General features: G+C 40.1%; 1 protein-coding gene across 1 annotated transcript; it reads right to left on the reverse strand.

Annotated features, from left to right (window-relative positions):
• Positions 1 to 3,633: 3,633 nt before the first annotated feature.
• Positions 3,634 to 18,803, reverse strand: sdha (succinate dehydrogenase complex, subunit A, flavoprotein (Fp)). The gene is made up of 15 exons (XM_088929373.1): positions 18,687 to 18,803; positions 17,497 to 17,583; positions 16,855 to 17,016; positions 15,808 to 15,951; positions 14,900 to 15,064; positions 14,249 to 14,397; positions 13,130 to 13,254; positions 12,716 to 12,884; positions 11,105 to 11,300; positions 10,599 to 10,770; positions 9,847 to 9,965; positions 8,889 to 9,000; positions 6,642 to 6,772; positions 5,230 to 5,340; positions 3,634 to 4,135 (listed from the first exon to the last, which is right to left on the reverse strand). The coding sequence occupies exons 1-15, from the start codon at positions 18,744 to 18,746 to the stop codon at positions 4,049 to 4,051; spliced, it is 1,989 nt and encodes a 662-aa protein (XP_088785499.1). The 5' UTR covers positions 18,747 to 18,803; the 3' UTR covers positions 3,634 to 4,048.
• Positions 18,804 to 19,020: the final 217 nt, after the last annotated feature.

Consider the following 19,020-nt stretch of genomic DNA (forward strand, 5'->3'; position numbering starts at 1 on the left):
CATTGTTTTACTAACGTCACTGACATTTAGTGAATGAAGAGTGGGTTTTCATTCTCGAACAAAGACTCAGTGAAAATCTAACACCCTTGTGAACCCAATAAAATACATGTGAATATGTACAAGCTCTGCTAGGATGCAGTTTGAGCAGCACAATCAGCTGGTAAAAAATAAAGCAGAACATTACATTTTTTATCACCACCTTAAAAAAAAGATTATAAAAAGAGTAGTGAAGGAAAATTAAGTACACTTTCTTCGGCGATTCCCAGAAAAACCTCATCTCAGTTTGCACTCCTTTTTTTCTTTAAAGTAACAAGCCCTAAATATGCAACGTAAAGAAAAATGTTCTCACTTACCCAGAGCAAGAGAGTTTCAAATGTGCAGGCACATATGAAATGATCCAATGCTGTCTCCACACCTACTACCACTCAAAGCAAGAAAGCAGTGGTATGTTAACTTGACTTGTCAGGGCCTGTTGGGTATCAGGATCAGAAATCCAAACGAATCTAAATGGCCATTTGTCCTTCTGCACATACAACATGTGTTCTACTGCTGGACATCACATTATGGTCAATTCTTAAATCTCATTTCTCAATACACATACTATATTTATCATTGTACATTTATTTGGTTGTCTCCATGAAAAAAAACATTGCTTATTTATATAATTAATTGTTGACAGGAATAAGCTACTTTTAATAGTGAATGGGTGGGTACATTTCAAGATAAATGATAAGCTGATAAGATGTGAGCATTTGATGCAAGTAATCAGATAAGATGTGGCTCAAATTCTCATCCCAAAGTAAGAAATCAAATGACTATTAATGGATAGTGAATTCCTGGAGGGAATTCTAATGTTTTCTGATTGTGTTTCTAACCTGAGTCATCATTTAAAGAATTAATTAATTTCTTAGATATATATAGGATTCTAAGGTTTCTTAAGAAACTGAAAAATACTTCTATTACTAAAGTGTTTTTTTTTTAAAAAACACCTTTGATTGACACTTGGTGTTGGCACTCCTGGAGTATTATAAAGGGATTTAGAAATGGTCACTGCATGTTTTAGACATTTACTGGATGCTCCATTTAATACTTTACTCTTAAAGCTGGTTTTCCTTTAATAATATCAGTTTTACAAACAACATTCTTTATCATCCTGCAGCTCACAACTGACAACCAGTACCTGGATGGGAGACCTCCTGGGAAAATCTAAGGTTGCTGCTGGAAGAGGTGTTAGTGGGGCCAGCAGGGGGGCACTCACCCTGCGGTCCATGTGGGTCCTAATGCCCCAGTATAGTGACGGGGACACTGTACTGTAAACAGGTGCCGTGCTTCGGATGAGACGTAAAGCCGAGGTCCTGACTCTCTGTGGTCTTTAAAAATCCCAGGGTGTTTCTCGAAAAGAGTAGGGGTGTTACCCCGGTGTGTTGGCCTTTACCAATCATGGCCTCCTAATAATCCCCATCTCTGAACTGGCTTCATCACTCTGTTCTCCTCCCCACTGAGAGCTGGTGTGTGGTGAGTGTACTGGTGTACTATGGCTGCTGTTGCATCATCCAGGTGGGGCTGCACATTGGTGGTGGTGGAGGGGAGTCCCCATTACCTGTAAAGCGCTTTGAGTGGAGTGTCCAGAAAAGCACTATTAAAGCATAAGGAATTATTACTACTACTACTTCAGGGCATGGACGGTTTGGTCAGCTCAGAGGTGGCACATGGCAGAGATTTACAGAAGCTTCCAAGTAAAAGAGGTGCATAACAGGGCAAAGTAATTGTTAAGCACTTTCAGAAAGTTATATGTGCTTGTAATTGAGTATACAAAAATAAAATTCACTATTTACTGTAGAACACACCTCTTTAGAACTGACAGTTGGTGGTCAAACTTCTATAACCCCTACGTGTTCTGGATATACGGCTCAACATTTTACACTATACATGTATCATGCAATGCAGTACATTTATCTGTATGTAAGATGAGCTGGAAAACAGAACATATTTGTTTGAAAAATTGCAAAATTAATCCCTTGACAGAAAAGACAAAAGTGACCTAAAATTAATCCATTGATAGAAAAGACAAAAGTGATCAATCTTACAGTATGTGCGAGTAAAACTATGTTGCTATCTATATGTAGTTTTTTCTTCTTTCTGTGTGTTGAAAACTGTACAGTGATACTGGATCACTGAAAATCTCTTAAAATTGTGCATCATGAGTTATGATCAGTGGTTAGCATAACTGCCTCACAGCACTGGGGCCCTGGGTTCAATTCTGGACCTGGGGCACTATCTGTGTGGAGTTTGTATGTTCTCCCCGGGGTCATGTGGGTTTTGCTCCCACAGCCCAGAGACATTTAATTGGCTTCTGGGAAAACTGGCCCTGACATGGTTGTGTGCGGTGTTTTGCTTGCGCGATCCCCGTGGTGGACTGGTGTCCCACCTTGCACCCATTGCTGGCTGGGACCAGCTCCAGCTCCCCTGCAACTCTGAATAATAAGAAGCTGTTCGAAAATAGATGAATAGGATTTCTTTCTATGCATAATGAGAAGGCAGTGTGGCAACAGTTGATGCTGCTTCACAGTTCTTGGGTTCATGTTTTGATTTTGGGGGGGTATCTGCTTTCAAAGACATGTAGGTCTAAAAGGTGTCTCTAAATTGTCCTGATGTTTGCATGCCTTGCAATGGATTGATGTTCCACTGAGAGTTTAGCAGCGATGTGATGAAGCAGTTATGGGCAAACCTTGGAATTAAAGATAATGGAAGTAATGTTTAGAAGAATTCTGGCTTTAGGGCTCAGCAGCCGTCTGAGTCCCTTGGGCTGTGTACTCGTGGGCGACTCACTTATCCTCCAGGAGTTGTATTGCATATCACAGGGCCATCCGATGTCAGGGCTGCCAAGTTCCTGATCTAACAGCAGCTGTGCTGGGGTACAGGAAGTAGAGTGTTGCACTACAGACAACAGATATCTAGAGATCTACCAGGTGGAGAGTATGACTAGCATCATCAAACGAGCGCCAGTGGACCAGCAGATAATCGACTTAAACCAAGGACTGGGTGAGGAGGTATCGGCGCCAGGACCCCACTCCATCAGATGTTCATAGCAAAGGCCGAAAGGCATGACCTTGAATCACCACAGCCCCTGGCCTGTTGAGAAAGCCGTCTTGGGCCACGCGTCCGGCATCTGCTCAACCTGCCAGTAGCCACTTTCCAGATCCAAGGAAGAGAACTAAGACAACCCAGAGAGCAGATCCAAGAACTCATCCAATGCAGCGGGTAGGAATCTCTCTGGGTCAGAGCGTTCATCTTTCGATAGTCCACGCAGAGCATCCATCTGCGTTTTTTTTTTGCAAACAGCACTGCTGACAACTTCCACGGACTGATCCCGGACTCTCGCACCTCAGCTATGGTGCGCTCTGCGGCTATTCGCCTCGCTGTCGCAGGGTCGCTGTCAGATTGGGACTTCAATTCAGCAGGACTGGCTGGACCTCAATATCCGGGCCTGGATCCTTGGTTGGGACTCAGGCTCTAGATTAACTGATGGGTCGCTAATTCTTTCTCGTTTTGGCTGCAGAAACGCCTAGTTCCTCACCTGGTTGACGGACATTCCAATTACACTATTAAAGAACATGACATTAGAAGAAGTTCTTTCGGGTGCCTTTTATTAAGATTTTAAATAAAACGTGCCAGCTTTAAGCATGCAACACCGAACTTTAAACACATCTTGTTCTATTAAGGCCACTTGAACATACAAATGAGTGAAAAATGTTATTTACAACTAAAGATGAGCTCGACAGTATTATCTTTTTAAACCAAGCCTGCTCTAAATGTTCCTTGAAAGTCACCAAAACCTGAATCTTTCTCCAAGAACAAGAATGATTTAGAAATCAAAAACAGACATTTAGCCATTGTGTTTGAACAAAATACAGTATCCTTTTAGCCAAGAACACAAATACCAGGTAGTATTATCCAGTATAGTGCACAACAGAACTGTGTTCACATGAATATTGCCAAAAGCCTGTTATAATTTAAATGTAGGCATGTAACATGTCATTTCGATAGCCTAGTAGGAGCGAATAGCAGGTGGAATGGAGGAGCACTCCTCCTCACTCAGAGAATGGTCAATCACTGGCCGGTATTCAAGAGTCACCTGAAACAGAGGCATGGAAGGATAGTTTTAGTAAAACTCAATGCAGCCAAGAACAACAATTTTACCCAGAAATAATCAACGTAAGGATAGACATATACTAGTCTGATATACATATACTAATTCTTTTAGCAGGCAGAAAGAAAATCGCAAGAAAATTGTTTACTAAAGAACCCCCAAGATCTGAACAATGGATCAGTGTTGTGAAGGAGATGCATATTATGGAAAAAAAAATCATTATTTTCCTCTTATAGGCAAAGAGGTTTAGCAAATACTGGCAAGCCATAGATTAAATTTATGACCCCATTGAGACCTGATTTTAATCTACTGTATGAAACAAGATCTTTCTAATCTTTTTGTGTGGATTATTACCCGTTTGCTGTGTTTTTACTAATTCTATTGCCATATGTAACCTTACAACTATGATGGCATAATGTAAATAGTTAATTATATCTAAACCCAAAACTCTAAAATGCTGCTGTCAGGGAGGGCGCACTTGTCCCTCAATCAGGCGCAGAACCTCTGGTTCAGGCTGTGCTGCCTGAGACGAGTTAAAAGATGAGCAGCTCTAAGGTACCGGGGGGTGGAACAAGTCTGCCTATGCTTCCTCATTCTCCCGTGTGCTGCTGGAGGGTTTGCAGTTGCAAGCCAAGATGTGAAAGACATACAGCTGGCAATTCCAAATTGGGTGCATACAAAAAAGTGCTATATACATCTCATCTCCAAATGAATGAATTACTAGACTTTGGAACCAGCATGTTTCCAGACCCATCCGTTCCTTTTCTAACAACTTCATCCAATTCTAGGTTGCCAGAGCCAAACTCAGCAAGCAACAGGCACAATGAAGGATACACCCCGGACTGGACACCAGTCCATCACAGGACACACACAGAACAGACACGTGCACACACTCACACCAGGACCAATATTCCCAGAAGCCATTTAACCTTCCAGTATGTCTTTAGACTGTGGGAGGAAACTGGAGCACCTGGAGGACACCCACATGAACACAATGAGAAAGTGCAAGCTCCACACAGACAGCACCCCAGAATTGAACCCGGGGTCAATTCTGAACCCAGGCAGCAATATTACTTTACCTTCCCGGAGGAATCCACATATGACAAAGTGTGCTTTCTCCAGTGCTCACTGAATGGCTTCTTCTGCTGTCCCTGCAGTGGTTTCTTGTAGTCATACTCATCAATGCGATCCTGAAAGTCAACATATACTTGTTAACAAAATGAGTAGTGATCACCCATCTCAATCAGAAAAAATAAAACAATCACACAGCAGTAGCTCTCTTTTGTCAAGGGGGGGTCATGTAAACCTTGGTTTTAAGTTTGTTACCACATGCTGCAAAAATGACTGAAGCAAAGTTAGAAAAGGCTTTTTAATTTATTTTGAAAGCTAACTACATATGCTAAGTATACATGTGTTGAGATGCAGATTCACTTGGTAGAAAAACCAGTCTCATTCACCCAGATGAATTGTTTTAGTATTGTCCTAGTAATTATTGTAAGCTATTGTTCCCCTCAGGTGGTTTTTAAATCTCAACTGAATTGACAAAATTTGAATGAAAGGTACTGCTCATGTTTTCTCATTAGGTATAGAAACCACTCTGAAAACTATGAATAACACATTTTAAAATATCCCAGCACCAGCTGTATTAGCATGAGCAATCAAAAAAACAGAATCAGACACTGATAAGGCATATGAAGATCAGGTGCTCTGCTGATGATTTGTGATCTGACCTTTGATGCAGCACATGCAGTATCTAGGGTAAAAGAGTGGACAGTGTGCTGTCCTTTGGGCTTTGGGATATAGGGACAGCAGAGATTACAGTATATGAATGCTGCGCACTGAGACAGAATCTGGGAATAACCAAACTTTAAAAAAAGTTAACTTTTCATTCAGAATTTGCTGTTGAAAAGCAATCTCTTGTAACTTTTAGTCTTCAGCTTTTTACTACTCAATGCTAATTAGATTTTTATTTTGTATGTAAAATTTTAATGGCTATGCAAATAATGAACAAATGTTAATAAGTGAGCATTATCTAGTTGCTCACTTGTATGATATAACACATACTGTATTGCCAAAGGATGCATTTACAACAGCTTTTGTTAAATAAAAAATTTCATAACCTAGAAAATCTGCACAAGGTGTTTAGATGTTTTTCAAACATAGCATAGTCACACTCTTATCATTGCAACCCTGGAAATATCAAACTCATCTGTCAGTTTTGTTAAATAGCATTTGTATACCTCTTCCCATTTAAGTAAAATGTGGTGCTATGTGTGTCTACATGTTTCTACAGAATAAATTTCTCAGAACTGGAGCTCATATTAAGCCCTAAACCGTTTACTTTAGCACAAGAAAGGTCAGGATCAAGACCTGAGCCCTGTTCCAGAATGTGGTCTTGTTAATCCAACCAGGCCCTGTGGTGTCTGTGGGTATATGTGGGATCTTGCAGCGTCCCTGTTGGCAGTCTGGTTCTGAAATACAAGCAGCGCACCTTGAAGTCCTCCCTGGCATGTGCCCCCCGGCTCTCCTTGCGAGCCTCAGCTGAGTTGATGGTCTGCAGCGCATTCAGCATGAGATTCTGCAGCTCCAGAGTCTCCACCAGGTCCGTGTTCCACACAATGCCTGAGGACACAGAACACCCCCTCCGTCATTCAACCCAATCCAGCAAAGTCCCTCTAATGTCAAAGAAAAACTGCTTCTTGTTTAAATCCCACCATCTCTACACACCAACTCAGCAGCACTGGGGCACGCTTTATTACACTGGGACTTAGGTTTATTATAAGCTCCATGGAATATGCCTAGTGTTCAGATATGGCTTCCTTCATTGATACAGTTACAGTATCTGTCACTGAGCTATAAAAGATCGTCTCCTATACGTGTCTGTGCCCTGATGCATCAAGTCCAAATTTACTTGAAGGTAGGATCGGACTCTTACTCAAGCTGTATGATCTTTTCTGATAGCAGCTGATCTCTACTTTTGTCTGTAAAATGAAAAAATAAACAGAGATCCAGAAAGAACTTGTGTACAAATGTTGAAGGAGCCCAAACACACTACTCAAAAGCTGGATATACAGCAACATGTATCCTGGCCAAACTGTCTTTACATAAATTGAAATAGTGGACCATTTTAAACAAAAACCTAAGAAAAACGAATATATTAAAGAGAAAAACACAATCTATAGATAATCAGATGTCTGAATATTTAAATCCTGTTCCCAGGACTGACGCTCAAGTAAACATTAGAAGTGTATATTGATGATGTAAATCTGAAAATCAAACCACTGGAGAAGGGATTTAAGTTAACTCTTCTAATCAATGCGGACAAAAGCTGGTAAAAACGGAAATAAAATAATGTTTCCAAAGCTCACCATCAGTAAAACTGTCTAAAAAACACCACATAGATCCTAAATTTTATCCCTCAAACAGCCATAACGGAGAGTCTCAAAGCTTCAGAATCAAAGAAAAGAAAACACTTTAATAAAATTATTTTAAACTTTATCTGTGATTAAATCCAGAGCCAAGATAGAAAATCCACCAGCTATAGGTAACATTTCAACATGAAAGGATTCCTAAATTAGGACAAAAATCTATTAACTAGAAACTCAAAATGATTAACCTACATGAGTTTTTTAATATTTAGTAAAGAATGACAGACATGAGCGTAACTGAGGTAGAACAGCAGATAATAAAAAAGGTGATAAAGAATGTTGTGCCGAAAGTAGGCAGGACAGCCATTGTTTAACAAAGCATGGATATAGCATTTGCAGACCTGTAAAATACTAAGCTTCCAATAAAACTTCCTTTATAACTATTAAATTCACAAACATTTACTAGATAATTCATATTAATAGTGTGTCTGCTGTTGGAATCAACTGCACATTTGCTGCATTTTGCAATGAATATTAGATGGTTTCAAACTCTCATCTGATTACATAGTCTTGGCTCCATTTCAATCCCCATCTGGGTAAATACTGAAATACTGATTCTATGCATTGTTGTGTTTATGTACCTATTTACCACCTTATTCCTGTGGACACTGCACTCTCATTTGGTTAATTTTCATTAGGTTTCCTTTAAGGAGTAGAAATTGATCTGATGTAATCCACTAATGGATTATTACTACTTTCTCCATTGCTCCTTCTGATGGGTGGCACTGCAGGTCTGAAATTGTTGTGTGGCACAGCTGAGTCCAAAATAAAGACAGTAAACAGTATATACAGTACATATGTGTAAAGCAAATTACAGTAGAATACCCAATTGTCCCCATGAAATGAATTGCTCTGTGAATCTGGATACTGCCTTAGCAAAGATGAGTTTTTGTTTGCCACGCTATTGGGTGGAACCAAAGAAAATGATGTTGTCTTGATTTTAAGCAGGAAAACCTACTAAACCTTCAAAAGGTTTCAATAGTACAAGGTGGAATATTACATAATTATCATCTCCACATTGACAAACTTTTCTGTGCCATTTTTTGTACATCTAAGAGATTTCCTCATTGTCCTGAAGGGAAACAGCAAAGGATTCAATGGCAATATCAGCAATAAGTGAACAGCACTGTCTGGTACTTCAGCAGAGGTAAAACTAATCATCATACCAACAAAGGTATCAGAATATGAATGCCAAGGTTTAATCTAAGAAATAAAAAAACAGGGCGAAAAGCGTATCTTTCCAGTAACGGAAGCCGAGAGAAGTGTTTAGCCTACATAATTCAACAAGCCTCTTGCAAAATGAAACTTACCTCTGTCAAAGGTCTTGATGTCATCCATACTTTTAAAGACAGCATCCAGTTTCTCACAGCCTTCTTTGAGGACCGGGCCAGTACGGAACACTGCAGCATGAGCCTGCATTGTCTGAGCAAAGAGCACAGGCACAGACTTCACTCACACAGCAACCACAGGGCTAGGAATAGAACTACAGTTCATCCTCAACACAAAATTACTGCACCCTGGATTTTAACACGGATCCAGCAATGTCCTTAAGAAGAGCTTTCTTTTCCATAAGAAATTATAGTGACGACATCTCAGATTTGATATTGTAAAAAATCTCACACAAGAAAATTAATACATTTATAGTTTCAGAACCATATTACAAGTCCATTCCTGTCAAAAGGTATTTGAGGGATTGGTAATCTTAATTACATTTTGCCATGGTAATTCATAGTATTTAGTAATTGTAGTTCAATATCCTTTCTGAAGGCAGTGGTGCAACAACAATGACCTGTCAGCACGCATTAGCAAAACTATTCTAATGTTTAACAATAACGCTTCTTATTCAAAGACATTTTTAAAAAAGCTACTTGTAAAAATGGATGATCATGTTGATATTTTCATTTTTAGACTCTGTAGGGAAGCAATAAAAAAAGTAAAACAAGCAGTAAAAAAGGCAAACATGATTATGTTTTACAGTGTGTTCATAAACCCTCATTTAGATAGCGCACGGGATTTTAGTCACACTCAATGCAAAAAAAGATGTTGCTGCTTTAGCATTAGTCCTTAGAAGAGCTAATGGGTGTGTTCTAAAAATCAAAAGAATGTCCTGCACTGAAAAAGAGGCAAAAAGAACAGAAAAGAGAAGTGTTCTCCGAGTTTAACTCAGAATCCTGACAGGAGTTGAAAAAGTTCATCCACTGGACTTCCAATTCGAAAAGCAAATCATTTCAACGAGAAAAGATATTTCTCATTATTACAGCTACACACCTTTTGCATATTAAGCCTGATTTCCGAAGTTCTGGTGCTGCCATTTGCAAATCTCACTTTGTCAAGATTGGCCACAGATGCCTCTCCAGCATTTGGCTTGAGTGACGGAAGAGTTTCTCCTATAATTATAATTAAAAAATAAGAGATATTAATATACTTAATCACTACACATTTTAAGATTCTTGAATAATAATATGCTTAAATGGATCTTGGATAAACATGTGTAAAAGAAGGCTGCAAGAAGGCTGCAAGGTACAAAGTGTGAGAGCAGTAGATGAGGCGCAGATGAAGGTTCTTGTGTGAACCACACTGTCCAGAGAGCAATGAGGGATGAGCTAGCATCCTCCATCACCTGACCAATGGATCATGTGATGCTTCAAGCCCAGAAGCTGAGGTTTCCAGGGTCAGTCAACACCTGCCCTATGAGAAGAGAGCAGATCCTCTGTTATGCACCTGTACCAAAAGAAGGAGGAGTTCCACCCAACCATGGAACTCGTGAATTTTGGGAAGGGCCAGAGCACTGAATTAAAAAGAAAGTGTTTTGAAAGCTGGTATGAACCTTAGCTACTTGGCTATGTAGGTATGTTTCTAGAGAAGGTTTGTTAAAGTTTAACTAAAATTCGGAGAAGGGTTGGCAACAAAAGCAGCAGTGCTTTTACTTTACACCTGCATCTGTGTGCCTGTCTTTCCAAGATCCCCGTTACGGCGCCCCACACCTAGGTCTGACACAAACAGTAATTCTTTAGTCATACCAGGCTTGCAAGTCTCAGCTATGGTCAGAGCACAGGCCCGACCAAACACCACCAGGTCTAGGAGAGAGTTTGCCCCCAGTCGGTTGGCTCCATGGACGGATGCACTGGCAGCTTCTCCACAAGCATAGAGTCCAGGTACAACCTTATCTTCGCCGTCCTTGTGAGTAATGACCTAAAACAGCAAGACTGTGCTTAGCCATAAAGTAGACACTCAATACATTTTTTTAAAAAGCAGCTCCAGTTCACTTAACTCCCTTAAATGTGGATAAAAACTATCAACTACTGGGAAGCACATTTCGGGGTATTAAGTTTAAAAAGGAATTCTTACACATGGTGAACGCAAACCATCACAACAGAGAAACTGAATTACCTTTCTATCTTCTGCTAATCTCGAGTTCCTACTGCAGCACATTTTTATTCTGACTTAATTTTGCAGTAGGGAAACTGGACAAGTGCTAGTGTAGATTGTTCTACAGAAGGCGGCGACGGGAGTCTGTGGTGCCCACCTGGCCCTTGTAGTTGGTTGGGATTCCCCCCATGTTGTAGTGGACTGTAGGGAGGACAGGGATAGGCTCCTTAGTAACATCAACACCTGCAAAAATCATGGCTGTCTCAGAGATCCCCGGCAGGCGGGTGGCAAGCTGCTGAGGGGGGAGGTGGTGCAGCTGCAGGTACACGTGGTCCTTGTCAGGGCCGCAGCCTCTGGAAGGACAAAGGCAGAGCGCAGAGATTTGTGAAGAGAGACATAGAGGAGGGGCACATCAAATCAAAAAGAGACCTCTGACACCTCCCATTGAAAACCATCATGGTGGATTTGCCATATGTACATGTACATAGGGATTTGTATTTGCACTGCTCTCTCGGGACGTGCACAGTACGGTAGACATCACTTTCACATAATGTGCACAGTACATTACAAAACATTAAATAGTGATTACACTACAACTAGTATTACTACTAGTAATAGTGATTACAATACAACAAAGCACAACAACATACAATGGGCAGTACAGAACAATAAATACATGAGCACTAAACACCTCTAACAGTTCTGAAACTGCAATAAAAGCAAGCAAACATTATGGTTTGTACAGACAGGTGTTCAGTATGTAACACTTATTACCATAATCTTTTACAGCAATGTTGCCATTTGCCAACTCTGCTGATCGTCTTGAAATCTTATGTTGCTTTATTTAGTTTTCCCATTATTTATTCGTACTTCATTTCTCTTCGTTAGCCTGAATCGGTCATTGCACTTCTTTTTCACGGAGGCTGACAGACGAACATTATTGTGCAGATTTTCATTGCATTTTTCATGCAGTCATTACTACTGTAAGGCTCTCTTAGCGGGGAAAAATAATTAAATAAACTGCGAAGATTCCAGAAAAAGACAAGAAGAAAAGGAATGGAGGGCTGGAAGTGCTAAAAATCAAGGCACTGCCCCAAAAACTGCTCCCATCAGCCCTAATGGCAGCACAGATTGCACAGAGAAAAGGAGAAGGATGGAGTTTCATGATGTGCATGGAAGCTTACTATGTATTCTCTCACAGAAACATACCATTGCTTTAGCTGTACTTCAGTATTTTTTTTAAAACTTTCTTCATGTCAAAATCAAGTTCAATCAAGTTTCAAATTAAATCTCACTCTTTTTTTATCTAGTGCCACCATGCCATCTGCCTATAAAGAGTTTATAAAGCGTTTTTATAAGCTTTTCCAAAGCTTACTATTCAGAGACATATGTGGGATAGCTACAGGAAGTTATCAGCAGTTATATCATCTTAAATACTGCTGCTTTTCAGGTGCTGAATAACTGTACTTCATCTAAGATCTCACCAAAAATGCATATGAAAAATATTTCAATGGTCTTATTTTTTCTGATACTTACCATGTGTTTAACTAGACTGTTTATAAAGTGTATGAACTGAGCCACATTAGCTCACCTATTTGACAGTGAACTCCTGTTTCAAAGTCCACATAGGCGGGAGCAGCTAGTTGAAAATAAAGAATTGGAGCTCTATATATTACGGTAGGCTGAAATCGATTAACATGTGACATAAATGAACACCATCTTCAGATGGCATGAAGGGCACGAGCTCTCCCAACATTGAGACACAAACCTTCCTTCACGGATTTCGATTGTCATCGCCCGGGACACGACATCTCGGGAGGCCAGATCCTTCGCAACCGGGGCATAACGCTCCATGAATCTCTCCCCCTCGCCGTTGATGAGAATACCTCCCTCACCCCGGCAGCCCTCAGTGATCAGACACCCTGCTCCATAAATACCTACCGTTTTAACATGGAAAAAAAAACACAGGGAGAGAAAAACAGTGAGTCAAGAGGGGACAAAGCAAAATTATTCCGAAGAACGAAAAAAAACAACAACAACAACAACAACAACTAATTTAGTCTTCATTCAAAAGATTAACAGGAACCAAAATAAAACACTATTCGTTTGTAAATCCATTCTGTTTGCCTAGCGGAAGCCAGATCCTATGAAGTGAGAAATGCACAGAGGAGATCATCCTCACCTGTAGGGTGGAACTGCACAAACTCCAAGTCCTGGCACGGCAAGCCAGCCCTGGTGACCATTGCATTGCCATCACCTGTGCTGGTGTGGGCCGAGGTGCAGCTGAAAAACGTTCGGCCATAACCCCTGGGTGAAAGGAAGACAAAACCAAAAGGCTCGAACCTAAACTTCCCCAAACCAAGCACTACGCGCAAACTGTCCCCTTGGCTATATTTTTGTAGATGGATGCAGAATACATATCACAAAGATTAAAAGGGATTTGTTATTCTTCTGTAATTATGATCATAGAAACAAGCTAATGATTTTCAGCGTTAAAGGCCTTTCAAATTCTGAGTGTACATTTTTTATTTCTACACAGGAGAGAGAAGAAATGAGGTCATGTTCTATTTTTTCCTTCCTAGTTAGGAAAGCTTGTACCAGAGTCTTCTGCGTTATAGGCCTCAACCTGCACTCCGAACAAGTACTGTACCTTCACTGGCTCAGCATCTCAGAAGCTTCATTTAAAAAATACATATTTTCAGCAGCTTAACTGTAATAATAAAAGGGTTACATTTTAAGTACAATGAGCTTCAATTAAAGACTGTGACAGAGTATGGGGTAAAGCTGTAAGATGAGTCTAGTAGGGGCCTAAGATTTGGCATATTTGTAGAAGAGAGCTCATCAGACCTGTGACTTGTCCCAATGGGCAAAGGATTAATTAGGGACAGTTATAGGCTTTTCTCAAGTTCATTATACACAGGTGGAATGAATCAGAGGAAAAGTGTAGTTAGGTCTCCAGAAGAATGTACAGACTTTTTCTTTTGTTTTGTGCTTTCATGTTGTTTTCACAAGCACTGCTGCTGCGGCACATTATCGGGGGCCTTTATTAAGTCTTTAATAATTAGAAAACGCTAGAACCTTCATAGGAAACGCTAGAGTACTGACTCACTAACAGAACACAAACATGAAGGCGAGCCATGTAGATGGCGGAGGGTGACAGGGATCAAGCCAGACGTAGTGAAAGGCACTGCAAAGATGTCGCTAGACCAAAAACATTATCGTCAGAGTTTGGACAGGTTCTTGCAATAATTGGAAAGGATGACTCCTTCAGTAGCTTTTACGAGACTGCTGCAGTACGTACCCCGTGGCAATGACTGTGTTCTTCGCTCTGAAACGGTGAATTGATCCATCTTCCATGCAAAGAGCTATTACTCCCTTACATTCTCCATTTTCCATAAGCAAATCCAAAGCAAAGTACTCCACAAAATAGCTGGTGTCATACCTTAGAGACTGGAAATAAAATCATGTTTGAAGGCAGCACCGGGGCAGATTAAACAGAAAAAACATTCTCTATGAATGCTTTTTACTTATGCTTTTTCTTATTATCATGTTTCGTCCCTATTTAAGTGGTTCTCATTAAAACAGACTTTATACCACAAATAGATTTTAATTGCATGTATCTTCTTCTTAGGCCTCCAAAGTGACTTTTACAGCATTTAAAGATAGAAGAAGTGTTACTCAGTAGTTATCTCACTGAAAACAACACAGGGCAATGGTCTCTGACATCAGAGGAAAAAATAATCCAAATAGAACAGCAGGAAAAATGTCATCACTAAAATATGCCTACAGTATTGCACCTAACAGTGTGACAGGGCTTGTGAAGAACAATTTGTACCCCACTGCTATCCCACTGCCCATTGAGCAGCACCTACTATTCAACTGTGATTGTGTAGTTGCAGTTAAATTTAGATTGCTTTAGGAAGATAGCTGTGAGAGCAAGACAGGCTCTTACCCGACCATAGAGTGTGTGTAACAGCGAGTGCCCAGTCCTGTCAGCCACACAGCAGCACCTGTGAGCCTGCCCTCCCTTCCCAAACTGCAGACTCTGCCCCCCGAAAGCACGCTGGTAAATCCTCCCATCATCTGTTCTACTGAACGGCATCCCAAAATTTTCCAGCTAATCCAAAGGAAGCCAGAGAAACACATTCAGTTAAATCCTCACAACACACTACAATACCAAGTTCATTTGCTTCGGTATGGTAAGCACATTACTGTGTGCTATTGAAAAATACACCACCAATGCAAATCAACAGACAATATTTATTATAATAAAAGACTATGTCAATTAGAAATTAACTTAAATTAGAATCTTTCTACACATGTACTAGTTCCCAAGGATTTTTAATGATGTAGCTGAATTAAAAATAGTGAGGATGTACCTGCTTATTCAGTAGAACTACAAGACATTACACAGCTTGACTCAGTGTTGGGATTCCCTCACAGATAGAGAATATAGAGATTCAGCAGCCATTAAAACGTCCTGTGCTTGAACTGCCCAAACTATTCTATGATAAGTAATGGATACAGCAGATGTTATGCAGAACCAAGTAACAGATACAGCAGGTGTTATGCAGAACCAATATACTTTACAGGGAAGTAATGAAAGTATTCTTCAAATAAAAAGAAACTCTAAACTAGACTTTACTTCCATTATCTTTAATTTCAAAGATTTATCCATAGCTGCTTCAGCTTATATAGGACTGCAGTGTGGTGGAGCTACACCCTCAGTGAATCATCAATAGAGCTTGGAAGCTTCTGTAAATCTCTGCCATGGGGCACCTCTGAGCTGCCCAAACCACCCATGCCCTGAAGTCTCTACCGTTATGATTTCCAGGCAGAGTACAACGCCAAGTACTTCACCTCAATAACTGCGGCTGGGGCCTGTTCCGTCATGTAGTGGATGGCATCCTGATCTCCCAACCAATCTGATCCCTTTACAGTGTCATAGAAGTGCCACCTCCAGTCATCCTCTTCCATATTCCCCAGGGCTGCATTTATACCACCCTGGCCAGGAGGAACAAATGACAATAGAGCAGGTGTCTCCAATCCTTGTGCTGGACAGGTCCAATCCAGCAGGTATTTTAATGTCACCATTACATCACAAATTTCTAAAGATATGGAACAATTCCAATAGACATGCAATTTGTTAAATTAGGTCATCTAGAAAACATTTAGAACTAAAATCTAAGCACTTTTCGTCTCTCAAGGACTAGAGTTCTCTTTACTGGCTTTATTAATCTATAATTCACAGATGTTGCCAATCATCAACCATAGATAACACGTAAAACTAACTGGATTGGGCTCAACAGGACCAGGTTTGAAGGACTCTGCAATACAATCACTAAGATCTGTGTAAAGCAGAGAATTATTAACTTATTGTTATTAAACATTAAAAAAAAACAATCCACAATTAACAGAATGTGTGTACACTGTATGAAATAATTTCATCACCTTTCATTTATCTAAGCAACCCTCTCCATGTGGCTGTAACATAAAAGCTCATGTTACTAGTAATGACTCTGCTTAGGCAATCGTGCCACACTTTACATAGTGCCACCTTGGTATGAACCTTGGACTGCCAAAGCGCTTATCACAGGTAAATCTAGCTTTTAATAATAATTTATGACGCTAAAGTTCATAACAGAGTCACCGCAGCTCACTGGGCCAGAGCACAGTCTAATACTATGTGGACTAGTGAGCATGTGACCCTCCCTAGGATGTGACGCTCATGTTTAGAAAATGCTAATTATTCCTTTTTCCCCCCAAAGCTGTACCTTCAAACTGGTATTCACTTGTAAAAATAATCCTAATAAATTTGATTAAATCTATGAACATAAACTGGCTCAGAGGACCATTTAAAGGATTCAAGTATGTTTTAAAAAGCCGAGTACCACTCGTGGATTGTACCTGAGCTGCTACCGTGTGGGATCTTGTGGGAAAGAGCTTTGTCACGCAGGCAGTGTTGAAGCCAGCCTCCGACAAGCCAAAAGCAGCTCTCAGTCCGGCTCCACCTGCTCCCACGACCACTGCGTCAAAGTCATGGTCTACCACCGGGTACTGAGTGGAGATCTGAAAAGAAGAAAAAAGTAAACCATCCAAATGCATTTGCTTCATATTCAAAACAACTATGAACCATGAAACACCCTGCTATCTAGACTGTGCACAAGTTACATTCCATGGAGCTGGTTAAAATAAAGCTTGTGCTGACTGGACCTGTCTTAGGAGATCACCTACTGATCAGGTACCATGAAGAGACCTCACGAGCTTAGATCAATCGTCAGGGAGACCTACAGCTGAACAAAATGCACTGAGCCTGGAGAAATGAGACTGAAATAGTGTAACTAAAAAAAGAACTACATGACGACAGCAACAAAGAATTACTGCCACTTTTGTCTTCTTTATCAATGGACTAATTGCAATTTCACACCTTATTTTGCATAGATAAACAGTGCATCGGATTACACACATATAGTGCTAATTTAGAGCCACATATTTAAAAACTTAGTTTTCTGCTACAGTGTGAAAGGGGAGAAGAGATGGTGAACTTACTGCATCGGAAACTTTAGCAGTTTTCTCCTTTTTCCCATAGACAGTGAAGTGAAACTTCCGAGAATTCCCTTGGTAAACTGCCGGGAGCTAGGGATAGAGTAAGAAGACCTTTCTATTAAGCAGCAGACTTGAAATGTCTTCAAGAGGGAAACAAAATTAAAGAAACGAAAGAAGGATTAACTGGAATTTCACACATCTGTTAACACAATATTTTGTTCAACAGCTTTCCAAAGCCATGACAAGTTTAATCAAAACCACAGGCCTAGTTAATGATTACACCCACTGACAATATAACAAGCCATAAAAACGTCAAAAAACACAGTTAAATAAAGAGTACTGCAAATGTTTGAATTGGAATGGGTTCTTCTTAAAAAAAAACACATTCTTAAAACACAAAAACAGAAAAACACTTATTAGTGATATAAATCCTTAGAAAAATCTGTCAAACATGTAATCTACAGTTTTCAACTCTGCGGTCTAGACGGGCGATTGTGCACCTTTTCAAAAGTAAAAGCTGCACAATAAAGGTCATGTTCGAAGACAAAACGTGAAAAGGGTACAACATAGCATACGATCTTAAATCTTAAAAGAAATGTGCCGAAACATAAATCCTTACAAAGAGGCCATAAAACTTCTGCCAACAAATTCAGCTTCTTGCGTCCTCTGGATAACACTCCATCATAAAGTGGCAACTACTTAAACTGTTAAATGAAATGCGAAGCAGTTAATTGAAAATAAATAACAGAACTAAAAAATACTGGAAAGCCCAAATAAAAGCGCTTATACATCCGTCCGAGTAGGCAAGAGTTAGTATTTGCGACAGTGTAGCACAGAAATACGACACTGTTTTGTAACGTTTTCACATTGACCTTCACTACTCAAAGACTTACATACCGCTTTAAAATTCTGGCTAACTAAAAATAAACCTGAAAAATATCACGACACAAAATGTTTTATGAGACATCATTAAATACTCAATAACAGCATTATTCGCTGCTCAACTCCTTTTAGAGGTGAGAAACAAAAAGGTTATTTAACCCACTGGCCACATAAACAACTACTGCTTACACAACCGCGCCAGCAGCAGCAACTGAAACTCAGGCGGCTATGAAAAGACAGAGCTGTCCGCAAAACTTTAGCAACAGCAACACCGAATTAGTGTGCAGCACGATTAAAAGACAGACACTCACGGCTTTAGATGACACGACCCTCCTCGCAAAAAGACGTGATGCAGCGCAGACCGCAGCCATGACACTCCAGACAGGATCAAGTGCTAATTACGCATGCGCAAGTGACACTTCGCTGAAGATTTCCGCCTCGCATTGGGACGTACCAAAATTAGAGCACGCCGGAGGGGGTATCCGCATTGAAACAAAATTACTTAACGAAAAGATTCTTACCATGAAATGAGTCTTTCTGACATCTAAAATGGACTATAATTTAACAACAAAATTGCTTTACTTAATAGGTAATAATGTATGTTTTACTTGAAGATACGGCATGTAGTCATATTCTACCTCCCTA

Source organism: Atractosteus spatula, chromosome 12 (genome assembly GCF_055471065.1).
Source record: "Atractosteus spatula isolate fAtrSpa1 chromosome 12, fAtrSpa1.hap1, whole genome shotgun sequence".
Lineage (NCBI taxonomy): Eukaryota > Metazoa > Chordata > Actinopteri > Semionotiformes > Lepisosteidae > Atractosteus > Atractosteus spatula.

Excerpts from the sequence above, each read along its gene's own strand:
- sdha (XM_088929373.1), bottom strand. The coding sequence starts at position 18,746 with ATGGCTGCGGTCTGCGCTGCATCACGTCTTTTTGCGAGGAGGGTCGTG. Across the intron at positions 10,771-11,104 it reads CAACCAACTACAAGGGCCAG|GTCATTACTCACAAGGACGG; the intron begins GTGGGCACCACA and ends TTGCTGTTTTAG. Across the intron at positions 5,341-6,641 it reads ATGCCAGGGAGGACTTCAAG|GATCGCATTGATGAGTATGA; the intron begins GTGCGCTGCTTG and ends GTTGACTTTCAG.